Below are 18,040 nucleotides of genomic sequence, written 5' to 3' on the forward strand. Positions count from 1 at the left end.
TATAACATAATTATCTATTTTTCTCTACTGAAATATATACGAAATAATTAGGCCAAAAAAATTGTTTCTGGTCAGCGCGTAGGTCTTTTTTTTTTCTGTTTGTCCAGCCTATGCAGTCTGAAGTCTGCAGAAACACAAAATAACCCTCCCTACTTCAGTGAAGACAACTGAAAAGCCAATCATGAACAGGCCTATGACACCTACCCCACATACGCACTTGCTCTAAAGTACTAAATAAAAAAAACAGTAACTGCTATAAATGGTACAAGTTTAGTGACAGTTTCGTTGAGACTAAAAAAAAAATAAAAATAAAAATTCGCGTCTTCGCACTATGGCGAGTCGGGTAGGCCAAAAAGAGCATTTTGATTTGGAATTTTATTTTCGAAATTTGTTATATTGCTTGTACGATTTTTTTACATGTCCATTATTACCTCCAGTGGTCGAGGGGGGGGGGGTGATGATATGCTTTTGTCTGTCTGTGTCTGTGTCTGTCTGTCTGTCTGTCTGTCTGTCTCTGTAGGTATGTGTCTGTGTGTCTGTGTGTGTGTGTGTCTGTTGACACGATATCTAAAAAAAATACTGTAGTGATTCTAATGAAATTTGCTACACATCTTCCATATGCTAAACACAAGAACTAACTAGATTGTGGTAAACATCCAAGGAACATCAATTTATCATTTGCATAATTAATGTTTTTAGTAATTAGGCTATATCTGAAGAATGCAAATTTCATATTTAATATTATTTGATATCTGCTGTAAAGCTTGTTGATGTAGCTTATAGTTTTAATGAATAATTTGCATAGTTAATGACATTTGGTAATTAGAGCAAACTTCAAATTCAATGTAAGTAACAAAGCATAGTTTGGCATAGTTTTTAGTTTAATGACTAATTTGCATGATTGTTCAAATTCAATTTAATTCAATACATACATTAAACATAAGAAATACAATGCTTGTTGATGTATCTTATAGTTTTAATGAGCAGTTTGCATAATTAATGAGCTTTGGTAATTAGGCTATATTTTAAGAATGCAAACTTCAAAATCATATAATTTGGCACAGACATCAACCATAACGAAGCACGCATATCCTAAAAAGACTGGTGGCATAGTTTTTATTTGTAATGATTAATGTGCAAAATTAATTATTTTTGGTAATAAGAATGTATTCCAACAATGTGTAGACATTCAGTTTAAAGTGTGACTTTTCGTTATACTGATAAAGCCACCGTCAGGTTTCCCCACTCATTCAGCTATTTAACTATTGGTAACGAAACTTGCATCTCCAAATTACACATATATTAGGCGTAAAAAAAATTATGTGGTTTCGATTACATTCAATTTTAAAATAGGTGGGGTAGGTAGATTTTTTTATTTTACTGTATTTTTTTTTCATGTGTGAGTGTCTAGTTCAGGTTTTCCATTGTTCTCCAAATGGTCTCTGTGTTGTTTATTTCTTCCTATCAGATGTACAGCCATTACAGATTGAAAGAATCGTTTTATATCGTCTTTTTAAGTTGATGTCAGTTTCCGCACCCACTATTAATTCTTGCGAGACTTCACGATTTTCACGATTTTATTATGATTTTTCTCGAATACGTCCAAAAAAGTTTAGGGTCGGCGTAAAAAATCTGGGTGGGGTCGGGTAACTGGAACCAAACAACTTTTTTTTTATTTGGCCTTATAATTTCAATGGCCAACGTTGTCGTAGATGGCGCTCGTTTCATATACGAGCTCTGCACGTATAGCCTTCAGTAATTACAAGGGGGAGACCGGAGAAAATTAAACCCGGTCTGTGGCATAAAATGATACCCTGCCCCTTGTCCTTTCTGCTTAAAAGTGAAATGACCCTCCCTCAATTTCCTTTCTCTAAAATATGAACCTCCCCCTGTTAAAATACTTCAATGGAAAAAAAAAACATGTTAACGCTGCCTAGCTCCCTCTGTCAAAGTTGTTAAAATTCAAGATTAGTCAGTTCCTGGGTTCGAATCTCACTAGAAACAAGGTATTTTTCTGGATCCCACCACGTTGATAGTTATTAAAGGCGTTTGTAGTTTCCCACTATCACCACCACAGTGAGTTTGTGTTTGTATTGAGTAAACATCCGCGGTCGGATATCATTGGCTGAGCTGAAGGCCAGAACTCCCAAAGACTAGATGAGCGCGCAACTGACATTTCAGGACTGACGTCAGCATCTCCATTCTGCCACATTTAATTACCAATATCTTACAGCGCTATTCTTTCATTACTACTGTGAGACTTGCTCCTCTCATCACATCAAAATTCAACTAACAGTCAATTCACTACATTTCATGTTATGATATTACGGTAACCCGTAATAACTTGGTCCTGTCTATTTGACTGCTCTTTTAAATCGATCACCCACAGAGTCTTGCATTTCGACCACAACAAAATCAATGTACTTAACTTCCTTTTCTTATTTCGACCATCAAAAAGAATCATCGATTGGGAGAACTTTATTTTTACTGAAGAGTGTAACCAGCTATACTGGCCATACGAAACAAATTTGTAGTGGAGAATCGAATGTAACGAGTAACCAAGTCATCTTCCATATATATATAATCTCTGATAGAGGTAATATTTTGGTTGCCATAGCAAACATACATGACATTTCCCGGGATATCACTAGGTTAGGTCACAAAACATCATGTACAAATTTAATAGAAATGCAATTTTAACTCAGGTCTGTTTTTTCAATTTGAATTATTTTGGTTGCCATGGTAATCACTATTCCAATTTTTATAAACCTATATGTACATATGCACAGTTCTGCCATCACATAGAGGGGATGTGATATTACTCACGTGTCGATTTGGCAAAAGAGGTAAAGTAATATTCTTTTCACATTTTAGTTACCCGATAACAAAATTTGTTTCTGCCTGTGTACTATCAGTACGTTAGCCCATGAATGCATCAAATTTGTATACCAGTTTCAATGTTCCATTGCTTAATTTAAGTTTATAATCTTAGTTGGATGTTGTTGTATGGGATCGTACACAAACTACTCCAATGCATGTCCTCATTAAGTTTCCGTATTATTGTAACCATGGATATCATTGACAAATCATTTATTAGTCCCATATATTCAGGTACAAACTAAAAATAGGCTTGTAGAATTTCCATACGTAGACTCTCCCATTTATAGTGTTCAAAAGTGCCTGTATGTCAACATAACTTTATCTCCGAGAATAGTCTGCAATCTGAAGTATCCATTGCGACACTGCTAGACATATGGAATCTTGATAATATTTCGAAGGTGTACTATTCTCAAGTATAAAACAAGTATTATAGTTAAATCAGTGAGTCGTGAAAATATGCCATAATGGTTGAAATAGGTGTTGACATGAATATATTAAATCACAAAACAACTACAACATACTAACACGTTCCTGTGATTGCGACGGGTTCAATAAGTACTAGTCTATATGTGATAGACCGGTAGTGCCACAACTATCAACGAGCACCCAAGAAGAAATCTGGTTAGGTCTGAACGACACGACGTATATTATAGTCTAACAAAGTACACCAATGACCAAATAATCGATGTGAAACACATTTTAGTGACATCGCTGAAAGCCATGTGTTGACAGCAAATCTGTTACACCACCATGACCCAAAAAGTAGTATTTCATTACGTTTTAAGTGGATATGATTTAATGCATGATTACAACTGATGATCGATAATGGTTAATAGCTCGGCTTCAATTCCTGTAAGTAACTATTACGTGTAAATGGAAATTAGAGAGTATTTTTGCTTCAATTTATTGATCAACTTTGCATGGTTATTTACCCATAGGAGCCGAACTTTAAATAACCATCGGCAGACTTTCAATTCGCTTGCAAGACGCATGCGCAATTAAAACTTATCCTTAACATCATTGTTAACTGTAAAAGTAACAAATGTTCAAATCAGAGTTTTAGAATTTGTCCAAAGTCTTCACGTTTTACACACTCCTTTCGGAATTATAAGCACATTGTGCAGTGTTACTTGATATAACGGTTGTACATGAAAACAATTGTCATCTCAATCCTTCTGCTGATTGATCAACAATGAGACTTCATGATTTGGATAAAAAAGCGCAGGTGTAGGTGAGTGCTCATTACCATGCAATTGTTCATGATAACAATTGCCATATTAATCCATCAATTGATTGGTCAACAACGGGTTATCATGATTTACATGTAGTTTTTCTAAAACCTAAACAAAAGGTATACATTGGTTGTATTGGTTGGCTTACTGAAATCTACAGGTAGATGTATTTTAAAAGAAATGACCCAGGAATTATGTGCATTCTTATTAATGTGTATATTGATGTCGTTGCATTCACTAGTAGAGATCATTGTAATAGCTATCTTTGAAGAGCAAGGTAAGTGAACCAGGATAATTCTAACAGTCAGTAAAGGTAACATTGACTTAGTTTCTTTTTTTTGGCTGTAGATCGATGTACTATTAATTGTCTGTATTTTTATTTCTGCATGCGTAATAGAATTTTTGACACTTAGTGTCTACTGTTTAGATATGTACACCATTTCAATTTGACCCCCTGGGTCACCATAGGATGATGAAATAAACCATTTATTATTATCATTATTACATTCAATTAATTTCTTAATTTAGCCTTCTTTCTGTCATGTTTGAATGCAAAGAACATATTACCTGCTACCTTTCTAACTGTGTAACTGATAGTTCGTAATTCTTCTAACATTGGGGAAAAATACTACCAAACCGGAGAGACTATAAAGTTTCAATTTTGGGCACAATATTTTTTGTTACACATTAGATAGTGCGCTCGTATACGAAACGTTACATAAATGTTTATATCAGAGTGAACACAAATGAAATATTTATGTTTGAATCTTCTTATGTGTCACCCAACAATGATGTTGATTTGTGTTCACACTGACAAAAAATGTATCATATTATATGTTTGCACGCTATCAGTGTCTTTATTTGTTTTTCTTTTATGTAAATTGCAACAAAACATACTATTTGTGAGATGTAAAATACATCATGCTGCCTAATTGTAACACTATAGTCACTCTGGTTTGGTTGTAGAAACAAAGCAAAAGATGTGATGGTCATGAATATATGAATACTGTGTGCTAAATATAGGCAGTGCATCATGTGAAGCCCATAATGGCCATTGGACAGGACTCATCAATTAGTTATTAATATAAATTGACTTTCAATTTTCTATGTTATATTTAGTCATGTCTCTATTTTCGACCTGTGTAGTGAATATCTTGTAATTATTAATCTAGCACAATTCTGCAATTTGTCATATTTCTCAATAATTGGAATTGCACTGATATTAGTTAGAAATAACGCCCGTCAGTGCAATGTGTCATGTAAATATATGTGATCTACTTAATTATCAATAAGTATTATGTAACAATACAAATCATTTACATAAAGGTTGTTACATTGGACGAGAAGATGGGCAAAGTGATTTCACATTTGAAATCCGTTCACGAAGCAAGTAGCTACAGCTTTCACAAGGTGGTGAAATCGTACAATTTATTTGTGCACTGCAATGAATGTGTCTACGTCAAATCTTCTGAACATTACCGAAGAAAGTAGTACAGAACACGATCATGGCGAACATCACATCTTGCGAGATGACGCTACTTGGATATTAGCATGCGCTTTCATCATTTTCACGATGCAGTCAGGCTTTGGACTCCTGGAGTCAGGATCTGTGTCGTCCAAAAATGAAGCCAATATTATGGTTAAAAATGCCATAGATGTGATATTTGGTGGAATGTCGTATTGGGCCCTTGGTTATGGCATTGGCTTTGGGTCCGATAAACACAGCAACCCGTTCTGCGGTGTTGGTAACTTTTTCGTTGATGCAACCGATAAATACGTAGGGTCCTTATTTTCGGATTACTTCTTCCAAGCTTCCTTTGCTACAACGGCTACGACAATCGTTAGTGGTGCAATGGCTGAACGTACAAAACTCGAAGCCTATATTGTATTTTCGTTCCTGAATACATTCATTTACAGTTTTCCTTGTCACTGGATTTGGGGTAGCAACGGGTGGTTGAACAAACTGCGTGTCATTGATATCGCAGGATCGGGAGCCGTTCATCTTGTTGGGGGTACAACTGGATTAGTCGCCACATTAATTCTCGGACCAAGACATCGGCGTTTTGAGAAGGGTCAAGATTTCAGCATGGGAAACCCAACAAACGTTCTCCTTGGCATGTTTATGTTGTGGTAAGGTGCTGACTGAAATGATCGATAATTAAACAAATGTATTCATCTTTTGACAAACTTCCACAAATACTGTTAAAATTTGCGAAAATCGAACTAAAGTCTGAAATAGGGGAGAAAGTGAAACCCCTGATCACCGCTGAATGTTCGTCGTAAACTGCGAAAACTCCTGAAAATATAGAGAGCTGTTACATTTTCCGTGATGGTAAAAGTCTGTTGTATTTCATACGTACCTTGGTTATTTGTTCTACATTGTGCGTGAATAAGTACCCTGTATCTATACTTTTCATTAGAATTCTTCAAAGCGTTTAATTAGGCTAATGCCATTTAAATTAATAAGTTAGTAGTAGTAGGAACTCAATAGTAGTACTTCATAAATTTTAGATGAACCTGATGCACATAAAATACAGTGTTGGTTGTGTTCATGAATGAGAGAATCCAATATTATAATAATTTGGTTCAATTTGACATTTGTGACACTTTTCTGATATATTATATCTGACAATTCTTTTTCTGCAAAACATAAATTTGAGATTAAACACATTACGTTTAACTAATTGAAAATGGCATTTAGATTCTCTGGACAATGTTTTTGGTAAAATCGCGCGCAAGTCATTTACACGATACATGTGGATACCGGGACTTAAAGGGGTATTTGACTCTTAAAAATCATAAATATGTACTTGAACAGTTACGTTTGTATTGTGCAGCTTTCCTTTTTACGAAAGTGGTCAGTCTTATTGTTATGATCATACTAAGGGCGCAATATCACTTTTACAACTATCAAATTTAGTACATTATACACCAGTATTCCCACACAGTGGAATGCAATCTTTGGTGATAACATTCACTTAAGAATAATCACGGCTCTGTTACAACTGAATACGTAACAACCGATACGTTATCGGTATAGTCCTACATTATCGGTTAGAGAAAATATTACGTTATCGGTAGATTTTTACTACGTTATCGGTTAGAAAATGTTATTAGTCAAGGTCATTTGATACATTATCGCTTGTTTTGCTATGTTATCGGTAAATATTTTCTACATTGCCGAGTTAATACGTTATCGTTTGTTTACTACGTTATCAGTTGTAACAGACCCTTTACTTCTCATCACAAATTTAATTTATTCTAGTGTACGTTGTTTCTGCTGTTACATTACAAATCAATAGATGTGTCAATTGTTTTCTCTTATATCTGATTTAGGTGGGGATGGCTCGGATTCAATTGCGGAAGTTCGTATGGAATCACCGGGGGTAAATGGATCTTGGCATCCAGGTAATCGTGACTTTTATTGACTGATGTATATCGTAACTGGTAAATTTGCTCAAAATAACCTTGTGATATTGATTATACCGTGAAAACAGACTATTGGATATGCAAATTACACTAATTAATATGCATTGATTTAAAGCAAACATTTGTCAAATCCTATAGACTAGTTTCATTACAACTCTGACAAAAATCCAGTCAATAGCTCAAGAAATGTTGATGATATATGCGGACAAGCAGACTGCGCGCGGGGTACTAGAAAGCCCCCTCCCCCGATATATTCCAATAGGTTATATCTTAAATTTGTCTTTCAAATTGGTACGCCACATGCAAACACCTTTTAGAACAACTTGAGACGAGAACATGGCAATTACATATGACAGCGACTTAAAGATTGTCTAAGACTCTGGTGTGATAATATGTTGATAACATAATAATAAAAGCTGCAAGATTTGTGCTAACACTTTGTAATCTTATTATGTTCAGCCCCATTCTGTACATGATATGGTAAGAGGTTGTTTTATTCCCATGAGAATATCAATTGTCCAAAATACAGCTTTCTATAAACGGAAATCACTTTCATTTCTCTTAAATAATTAATTAATGTACGTTTCATTAATTACCAATTAGACTAAATAGCGTGTCCCGAGGGCCAAAATAAGGACTTTCGTACATTTACTTGCAATTGTTGGAAGATTTTAATATTACAGTTCAGGCCGTGAACTTGAAAACTCAAATCTGATTTGCAACCTTAGGATTAAGGTTATCTTAGTCATTATTTAGGCTAAACTTTCAAAGTTGTGATGTTGATATTAGCTCTCTGTCTAATCTTCAAGTGTGACGTTTGAGCGTCTAGATCTTGTTTCCGTATTTTTCAACATTAACCCTATGCTATTTTTGTTACCTTGGATACAGCTATCAATCGTAATATATTAAAGGTCCAGAAAACTCGACCTCAATAAAAATAATTACACAGCAAACAGGAGGTATAGTTCATTCATATCGATTGTTTTATCAGTACAGTTGCATTTCTTGTCTTTATATAATAATATATCATGTATATTTGTATTATATATATATATATATATATATATATATATATATATATATATATATATATATATATATATATATATATATATATATATATATATATATATAAAATATGATATTTATTTATTTTTCAGATCGGCCGTAACAACTATCAACGCATCGGTTGGAGGTGGCGCTGTTGCAATATTACTGAGGTAAATGTAACGATACAATCTCTACGAATAAAACTATTTTTACCATTTCATATATCTAATAGTGGTCTGAGACTATATATCCACCACCAGCAGATTTGTTGAAACAAGGAGAGTATTGTGATGATAGAGGTAATCACTTTGACATTGTTGTGTGTAGTTTTGCAAGACTTTATCTTCAAGTTGTTTCACTCAAATTGTTTCGACTCGATTAGGTTAATTGAAACCTATTGATCAGAACCATATTATCGTTACTAGTGCATTAAATCATATGCACTCAAGTCTTAATTAGGCACTAATTAGCTAATTAAAATGATGTAACAGGTTTCCTTTCAACACGTGTCTTTCAGCTACTTGATGAAAAAACGCAAGTTTGACATTGGTTACTTGGTCAACGGTATACTTGGTGCTCTGGTCGGAGTGACAGGTGAATTGCTATAGTCTACCTATAAATGCAACTGTTTTGTGATTATTATAAGCTATACATGCAAACATATATTTCTCACTCCTGGAACCATGAACATGGTTTTTTAAGGAAGAGATTCACTTTTATACCAAAGTATTCAGACACCTAGCATTGTATCACCCAGCATGGTAATGGTCTGGTCTCACCAAGTCATTCTGCAGCATGGTTTTAAAAATGCATTTTGCCAAAGCGGACGACATTGGTTTTTACCTCCCGTAAGGGTACGGGAGGTATTAAAATGGGAATGTCTGTCTGTTTGTGTCAGTCTGTCTGTCTGTCTGTCTGTCCGTCCGTCTGTCTGTCTGTCTGTCTGTCTGTCTGTCTGTCTGTCCGTGTGTGTGTGTGTGTGTGTGTCTGTGTCATCATTTTCTAAAATTCGGCTTGCTCAATTGTAATAAAATTTGGAATATATAATCTTTAGGGTAATAGCTAGACCTGATCAGGCTTTGAGCCAGATCTGTTAATGTTTAATTAGAGAAATTTGCATATTAATGAAATCAACTAATTACACTCTTAAGACTACATACTTCAATTTCAATATAATTTAGAATATTCGTTAAACATAGCAACATACATTTGTCCTATAAAATTTTTGATGTACCTTAAAGTGTTAATGAATAATTTGCATAATTAATTATTTTTGGTAATTAGACTATATCTTAAGAATGCATACTTCAAATTCAACATAATTTAGTACATACGTTAACCATAAGAAAACACATGTGTCCTATCAATTTTATTGATGTACCTTACAGTGTTAATGAATAATTTGCATACTTAATGATTTTCGGTAATTAGGCTATATCTTAACAATACACACTTCAATTTCAATATAATTCAGTACATAATGTTAACCACAACTAAGCAGGTACGTCCTATAAAATTTGTTAAGATAGCTTACAGTTTTAATGAAAAATTTGAATAATTAATGATTTTAGGTAACTAGGATGTATCTTGAAAATGCAAGCTTCAAGTTTCGTATAATATGATACATATATATATATCATGGTACCTATGAAGTTTGTTGCTACAACTTTTACCTTTAATGAGTATTTTGAATAATGAACGATATTCAGTAATTAAGCAGTATCATGCACTCTTCAAATTCCGTATAATTTGGCATATACATTAACCTAAGAAAGCACGCTTGTCCAAAAACAAAGCCTGTTACCATACTTTTTTTTTATGTCATTGAGTTATTTGCATAATTAGTGATTCCCTTACGGGAGGCATTCAGTTTAAATCTGGTCTATATTATATTGCAGCCATATGTGCCCTTACAAGCCCCTGGGCAGGACTGGTTATTGGCATCATTGCGGGCATTATATCTTGCCTTGGCGCAGAGATGATGGATGCATTAAAAATTGATGATCCAGTCGGTGTGGTACCTGTTCACTTTCTAGCAGCTATATGGGGAATGTTAGCTGTTGGATTCTTTATCGAAAAGGATTCTTACGGACATGGTATCGAAGGAACTGGTTTGTTTATTTACTTTCTCTCGTTGCTGTGTCTCTGTCTGTCGTCTTTCCTTATGTCTCTCTGTGTGTGTCTCTCTCTCTGTCCTCGCTCTGTGCGGAACCCTCCCTTCCCCCCCCCCTCTCTCTCTCTCTCTCTCTCTCTCTCTCTCTCTCTCTCTCTCTCTCTCTCTCTCTCTCTCTCTCTCTCTCCCCCCCCCACGGTCATGTTATACCCATTGAATATTTCTAAAACAAAATGTTCTTGTTCCTAGGTCTGATCTATGGAGGTGGTGCTTACATGCTTGCTGTACAGACGTTAGCAGTGGTTGCAATCATATCCTGGACGTCAGTATCGTCCTTCATTGTGTTCAAGTTGATTGACTTGACTATAGGACTACGTTTACCACTTAGTGAAGAACTATTAGGGGCCGATATAGTTGAACACGGGCTTCGACCCAAGTTTTCTTATCCTAATACACCGAATGGTAACATTATCGATAATAACGATGAGGTGTTTTCATCTAAAAAGGCACACCGAAGATTATCAAGAGTAACATTCAAACAGAGGAAAAAGAGGAGGGCGATAAGGGAGATCACTGAACAACAGAATGTCTTCAGCATTTACGGTAAAAGAAGAGGGACGCATGAATGCCTGAAATTGAGTTCACCATCGGAACTAAGAGACATTTGTACAGATTCGACGACAACCGAAATCGTGAACGGCAAGGATAACAATTGTTTGGAAGATTTAGCTGCTGCCTCTTTCATTAACTTATGTAACGAAGGTTTTATGGATGATGATAGAATTACGTTTTCAGGCAACAGAGGAACAGAGTCGACGTCCCAACATAAGAATGACCCAAATAACGCTACTGATTCTCATGACAGAGTAGGTGATGGCTCTATATTATCTGTTGATCTAGAAATGAAATACTAAAATATGTTAAGGTAGAATGCACCTCTTCGACAAAATTCCCTACGAATCAAAGTTCGTATATTCTCTCAATGTGCACATACGCATGCACGCTCATAAATACATACATACATACATACATACATACATACATACATACATACATACATACATGCTTGCATGCATACATACATACATACATACATACATACATACATACATACATACATACATACATACATACATACATACATACAATACTTATTACCGCTCTTGACTAGCGTTTGTAAAATCTTTTTTTAAGACTAGTTACAAAATTAATAAAATCTTTAAATATAATCTATTAGTCACCTTTAGGAGAAAACTTCAACTGAAATTCCAACCACTTGTTACGTAGTACTAGTAGTTAAACATAATTCGTATATAACATTGAAATATGAGTCTAATAGTATGGCTGTTTTGTCACTAGTTTTATGAGTAAGATGATGAATAATTAAAGTGCGTTATATTATGTCAAATGTGACAACTTTCTCAGAAACTTCGTGCATTTACTACCACATACAAATATATATGGATATATATATATATATATATATATATATATATATATATATATATATATATATATATATATATATATATATATATATATATACATATATATATATATGATATATATATATATGTGTGTGTGTATGTATGTATGTATGTATGTATGTATGTATGTATGTATGTATGTATGTGTGTGTGCATGTGCACGCACGCACATACACTCATGTATGTATGTATGCATGTATGTATGTATGTATGTATGTATGTATGCATGAATATTAATTAGCGTCCGGGACTACTCTCAAGCTTGGGAGAACCCTGTATGTATGTATGTATGTATGTATGTATGTATGTATGTATGTATGTACGTACGTGTGTGTGTGTGTGTACATGACTCAGTTCTGATCTTTTTATAGTGGTTTCTCTTTTTTTCGTGTTTTAGCATTAATTTCTGTCTTTTTATTTCCTGTATAAAGATTTTCCTTCACTTTTGATATTTGTATTATAATTATTATTATTGTTGTTGTTGTTGTTGTTGTTGTTGTTGTTGTTGTTTAATTAATTATCATTCTGGTAACTGTTATAGCATGCGTTTTGAAAAATGATGATAGTTATTCTTGTTATAAAGTAACATGTTGCGACATTACCAATATATCTCGTGAAAGATTTATCGCAGGTGGAGATGCACACCGACGTCGAGGAGGAAGTTGTTATCATGGAAGGTATCATTCAGTCTATCTCGTAAATATGAGACTGAAGTATTTAGAGCTCGCGGCAAAATGCCAGGTTTAATAGTTTGTATAATAATCTAAGTGTCGTTCCAGACTTAGAGTATTAATCTTTTGAGTAACATTCTCACAGTAAATATGCCTTATAGGTGCAACAAACGAAGTTGTACTTTGCTAAAAGCAAAGGTACGCTATATTTTGGATCCTTTTTCAATACGCGAGTAATTACCGAAAATGGACCCCGAGGAAAGGAAGTTTCATTACGGAAGCATCTGTCAATCAAGCTGGCAACGAGACACATCATTAGCATTTGATCTATGTCCGTCATGATTTTCTTTTTGACAAGAATTTGGCGAGGGGTGATAAACCCTTTTTTCCTTCCGTAAGGAAGGATATATATTAGGGGTGAAAAGTCTCTGTGTGTCTGTGTTTGTCTGTGTGTGTATCACCATTTGCTGAAAAATGGCAGGCTCAATTCAAACGAAATTTGGTAGACGTGTTCCGTAGGGTAATGGTTCCTGTGTGTCGCCTAATACACATCACACACAAAAACATATACATGTTCAACCTAAACACATTAAAACTTTAATATGATCCACAAACACAACACATAGTATTTTTTATCCCAACAAATGTTGATCTTAGTTTTCTACACCATGTTACATATTGTGCTCTAATTTAATTTGTAATACTTTCTGGCTCTGTCATCATGGATGTCCATATTCCTGAGATTCTGACGAAGAGTTTGATATATATATTATGCTGGTAATTTTATGGTTGCGCTATCTTGAAAACTAGGCCTTTGTTTCTTGCCTCTGCTGCTCTACTAATAAGAAATCTGAACATGTAGTCGAACAGGTGTAATGGTTTTTGAAATGAAATTATTCAAATTTACAGAGATACCCATACAGACATACATTTACCCATGCATACAGAACAAATGTTAGGATTGCTTATTGGTATCATTTGAACATAATGAATTTTAATTTAGCTCTATATCTGTGATTTTTGAAGTCCCAGCGAAACTTAGTTGTCGAAAAAGTGGGTAACTAGGATGGGTAATGGGTACATGTGTACCCTTGTGGACAAAAATTACAAGCACAAACTCTACAAAAATTCAAACAGTAGGGGTCAAAAGTTAAGTCTACATTTTATCCAGAAACAGGAGACGTGGACAAACAGTGACAAACAATATCATCACAAAAAAGATAACGGACTTTGTAAATAAACATACAAACAACACAAAAATCCATTCACACAAACGTACATTTATTTGGGAAAGAATCAAACGACTGATGAAGGAGATTCAGAAGAATTCTGACAGGCATGCTTCAATAAAAACATAAGCTGCAACAGAAATATTGATAAACCGTAGCCCAAACTTAGACTATACAATTCAGAGTAACATTGATCTCGTTCCACCCCATTTACTATCCTTAAAATAAATAAGAACATAATGCCAACAGAAATATTGATACGATAACCAAAAACTAGGGTTATACAATATAGAGTAACATTAATGAGTGGGCCCTAGTTCAATCCATTGACCTATTCATCCCTATAGTTATCTTTGTTATATGTATTGTTATATATATATATAACAAAACTACATATATATATATATATATATATATATATATATATATATATATATATATATATATATATATAACTTTACACTGAGGTTCTACATATAAATAATATCATGAACCATACGGTTCTGACCCAAATATATATATATATATATATATATATATATATATATATATATATATATATATATATATATATATATATATATATATATATATATATATATATATATATATACAGAACATTGCATTGAAGAACGGATTGAGGGTAATTGTTTCATTACACTAAGACGTTTCGGTTTGGTTTGATCGTCTTAGTTATCATATTTATACATTGATTTTTGAATAATTAATTAACAGATTGTAAACATCTAATAGTCTCGAACCAGGCTAATACCACGCTCTTCTATACATGTAATCAACTTCTGTGCACGTTTTTCAATTATGTCAATCAGCTTATCCATGAATGGCAGTCCACCTTGGTCTTGCCAATAGATTTTGTCCAAATAAAGTGATTGCAACATTAATTCGCGAAATTTTCCCGATTTAAGGACTGATATAGGATATTCTGGTATTCTGAAACGGAATAAAAAGTAGAATTAGCAATGTTGGTGATATAAGCCGTTTTTCGTCTCGCGGCAGATCTCATGAGATCCCGCGTGACGGTGGTCAAGCTGAAAGTGTCAAACACTTAGCAACACAATTGTTCTCAATGACATCGCGCATGGCCACGGCCGGCGAAAGCTTGACCGCGATCACATGTTTGACAACCGTTGTTGCTAGGCATATTTGCATTTAAAATCCATGGATTATCCCTCCTGGAGCCATTAGGCTAATGGTCAGTAATTCATGTTTACACATAAATTTGAGACGTGTTTAAACTGTATTTTTGCAATAATGACCACGTACAACAAGTATATGGGGTGCTAGGCCCGTTGCACCCCCCCCCCACCCCATCAGGCCTTTTGCCCCTCGGCTCATTTTGCCCCCCCCCCCTCCCCCATATTATATCAACCATGGATGTATTAACATCCAAGTATCAACACAGTCCACATCGTCAAGCTTGATTGATCATGAATGTACATAAGAATGACTTATAGTCTCTGGATTGATATCACTGTCACATCGGTTCATTCAATTCAAAGGAATATATCATGATTCTTCGAGGTTATTGAATCCAGTACTGTAATACTGTCGTGACGTGGTGAACATTAGAACAAATTAGGTGTAAATTGTCGGTAAATAGGTGTTGCCATTTTACTCCGATTTACACCCCCCCCCCCATACCATTGCGGTTCGTATTTCTAAGAGAGGCCATTGTAGCACGATATGTCTCCTTTCACACTGATAAATTGTTCTATTCTTATGAAACAAAACCGATTAGATAGAATGGTTCCTTATTTTAAAGTAACTTGTCACAGTCAGCGGCGATTCCTTTAGCCAATGGACAAGGCACTGCACTGATTTTGTTATGCTTTTTATTTGTGAACACATCACTTCCGTCATGTAATGACACCCCAAAATTAGAGCTACAGTCTCCATGATATCGAACACAAAATTTCCGTTGTCGTGACAACATTATAAGTCTTTATAACAATAAAAGACCTGTGTGAATTATCATTTACATGGGTTAAGTATTATTGAGTAAAAGTATTTTGTCCTTTATAATTCAGCTTGATGATTTATTATTTAGGTAACATTAAGAATGAACGGGCAGATAATTGTGAAATTATTTCGAGTAAAACTAAACTTAAAGTTTCTAAAAAGTACTTTAGATTCTGCTGAAGGTGCTGAAGGGTAAAATAACCAGGGGCAAAAGGCCGGGGGACAACGGGATGGGCGAGGAGGACGGGGTTACCCTCTTCCGTTTCTGGGCCAGTTAACGTTTAACCATCACAACAGATGTAACATGTCAAGTTAAGAAAGAAATAATCAGTTTATTGGTCAAATACAGATTCAAGTAGCCAGTCATGGTTTTTGACACAGTGAATTCTAAACTGTTTGTGGCCTTTTCAACTTTAAGTTTATCTCTACAAACAATTCTCCTTTGAATGAAAAGCGAAAATCCCCATGAAAGATGCAAGTTAAACTTTTACACTAACTCGTCAATTCCTTCTAGAAATCTGTAATTCAGATGTTCGTTATTTCTGTTCAGATTGAAAACATTATCAATGTAGACTAAGCGAGTGTCGTCATATTTGGTTGTGAAAATATGTATCAAATACTGCCTTGTGATATTTTTGCATCTGAGGTAGTTTCCATTCTTAAAGCACAACTCTCCCTCGTCGATGTCATAGCCACAACAATTCCTATCGCTGCGATCGTGATTCTATAAGAGAAAATAAAGTGAAAGTTCAGTATTTTCATTGGTTCGAGAGTTACTGGACAGTCACGGTGATAGTCCTGGAAACAAATACGTTGGTTTTGTGATTGCTATTAAAACAATACACATCATTTCCTTCAAAATGTCGTGGTGAAAATATACAAAGTACTCTTTCAGTCCATTATATTTATTTTATACCGAGACACAATGTCAAAAAATTGGTATTGAATGGCTTTGACATCAAACCAGCTGGTCTGAAATCGACCACGTGCAAGGTAGTCGACGTTACTTTATTCAAGACATATATCATTATATCACATGAACAAATAAATTTGTCCATTTACGTAGGTACACGTTGGACAAAAAATATTTTTTTAAAAAGACACTTCAAAGCAAACTTACCTGTAAGAGAAAGTCATAAAATGCCAACCTGCCCCATTCAATGTGACGAACTTTTACCGTACAATTATCATGTATTGCTGATTCCTTCATGTTGTCTTTGGCATAGCAACGAAGTGCAAGTTGATTTTGGTAATCAGTCCACCTCAACGACATAGAATTCTGTTCTGGTTCTAAAGATCCAGAGTGTTTTATATTAGGGTTCCACCAGATGATTGCCCTAGCCTTACCGTCAGAGAATGTGCCACCACGTTCACCTTTAAAAGTCCTGGTAACTGCAGGCATTGAACGGTTTATCCCAAGAACTCGGTCTAAATGAAAAGAGAACACTTCGTGGATATCTTTTACGCTCTTCTGCACAGCACACTGGGTTGTACAGTCTTCAAAATGCGATATGTCTTTCATTGGATGATCCTTAAATATTACTCTTCGAACGCGAGGGTGACCAGGGATTGAGAGCACATCCGAAATGTTGTGATGTGACATTAGTTCCATCTTGAGAATATCACTATAGCTAAACCAATTCGGTAAGTATTGACCCAGTCTTAGATCCGAATCTTCTAATTTCTTAATATCCTCCAAGAATTCCCTATCTTCAATAAATAGATCTATAGGAGGCATTTCACCAACGTCGATAGGTTTTATGACGACAAAGACAGGCTCAGCCGAGATATTGCGGAGAGCATCTTTTGGTATCGGAAGACACTTCTCCCCCGGGTGAGTGCATAGTGAAGGTACGGGCCTAGTTGTGCCCAAGTTCAGAGTCGGAAGAGATTTCTGAAGACTAGCAAAGACCAGTACAACAGTAACGAAGACAACAGACAATTTTACTTTGTCTAGTTTCCAAAACAT

The 18,040-nt window shown here is 34.9% G+C and overlaps 2 protein-coding genes across 2 annotated transcripts; one reads left to right on the forward strand and one right to left on the reverse strand.

Annotated features, from left to right (window-relative positions):
* Window positions 1–5,556: 5,556 nt before the first annotated feature.
* On the forward strand, window positions 5,557–11,618 carry LOC144442133 (putative ammonium transporter 3). Its single transcript, XM_078131401.1, has 6 exons — window positions 5,557–6,242; window positions 7,449–7,520; window positions 8,702–8,761; window positions 9,109–9,185; window positions 10,490–10,702; window positions 10,954–11,618. The coding sequence occupies exons 1-6, from the start codon at window positions 5,557–5,559 to the stop codon at window positions 11,616–11,618; spliced, it is 1,773 nt and encodes a 590-aa protein (XP_077987527.1).
* Window positions 11,619–14,837: 3,219 nt separating this feature from the next.
* LOC144442134 (Golgi-associated kinase 1A-like) lies at window positions 14,838–18,040 on the reverse strand. The gene is made up of 3 exons (XM_078131402.1): window positions 17,192–18,040; window positions 16,569–16,795; window positions 14,838–15,042 (listed from the first exon to the last, which is right to left on the reverse strand). Exons 1-3 carry the CDS (start codon window positions 18,038–18,040, stop codon window positions 14,838–14,840), a joined length of 1,281 nt encoding a protein of 426 aa, XP_077987528.1.

This window comes from Glandiceps talaboti, chromosome 11, assembly GCF_964340395.1.
Source record: "Glandiceps talaboti chromosome 11, keGlaTala1.1, whole genome shotgun sequence".
In the NCBI taxonomy this organism is placed as follows: domain Eukaryota; kingdom Metazoa; phylum Hemichordata; class Enteropneusta; family Spengelidae; genus Glandiceps; species Glandiceps talaboti.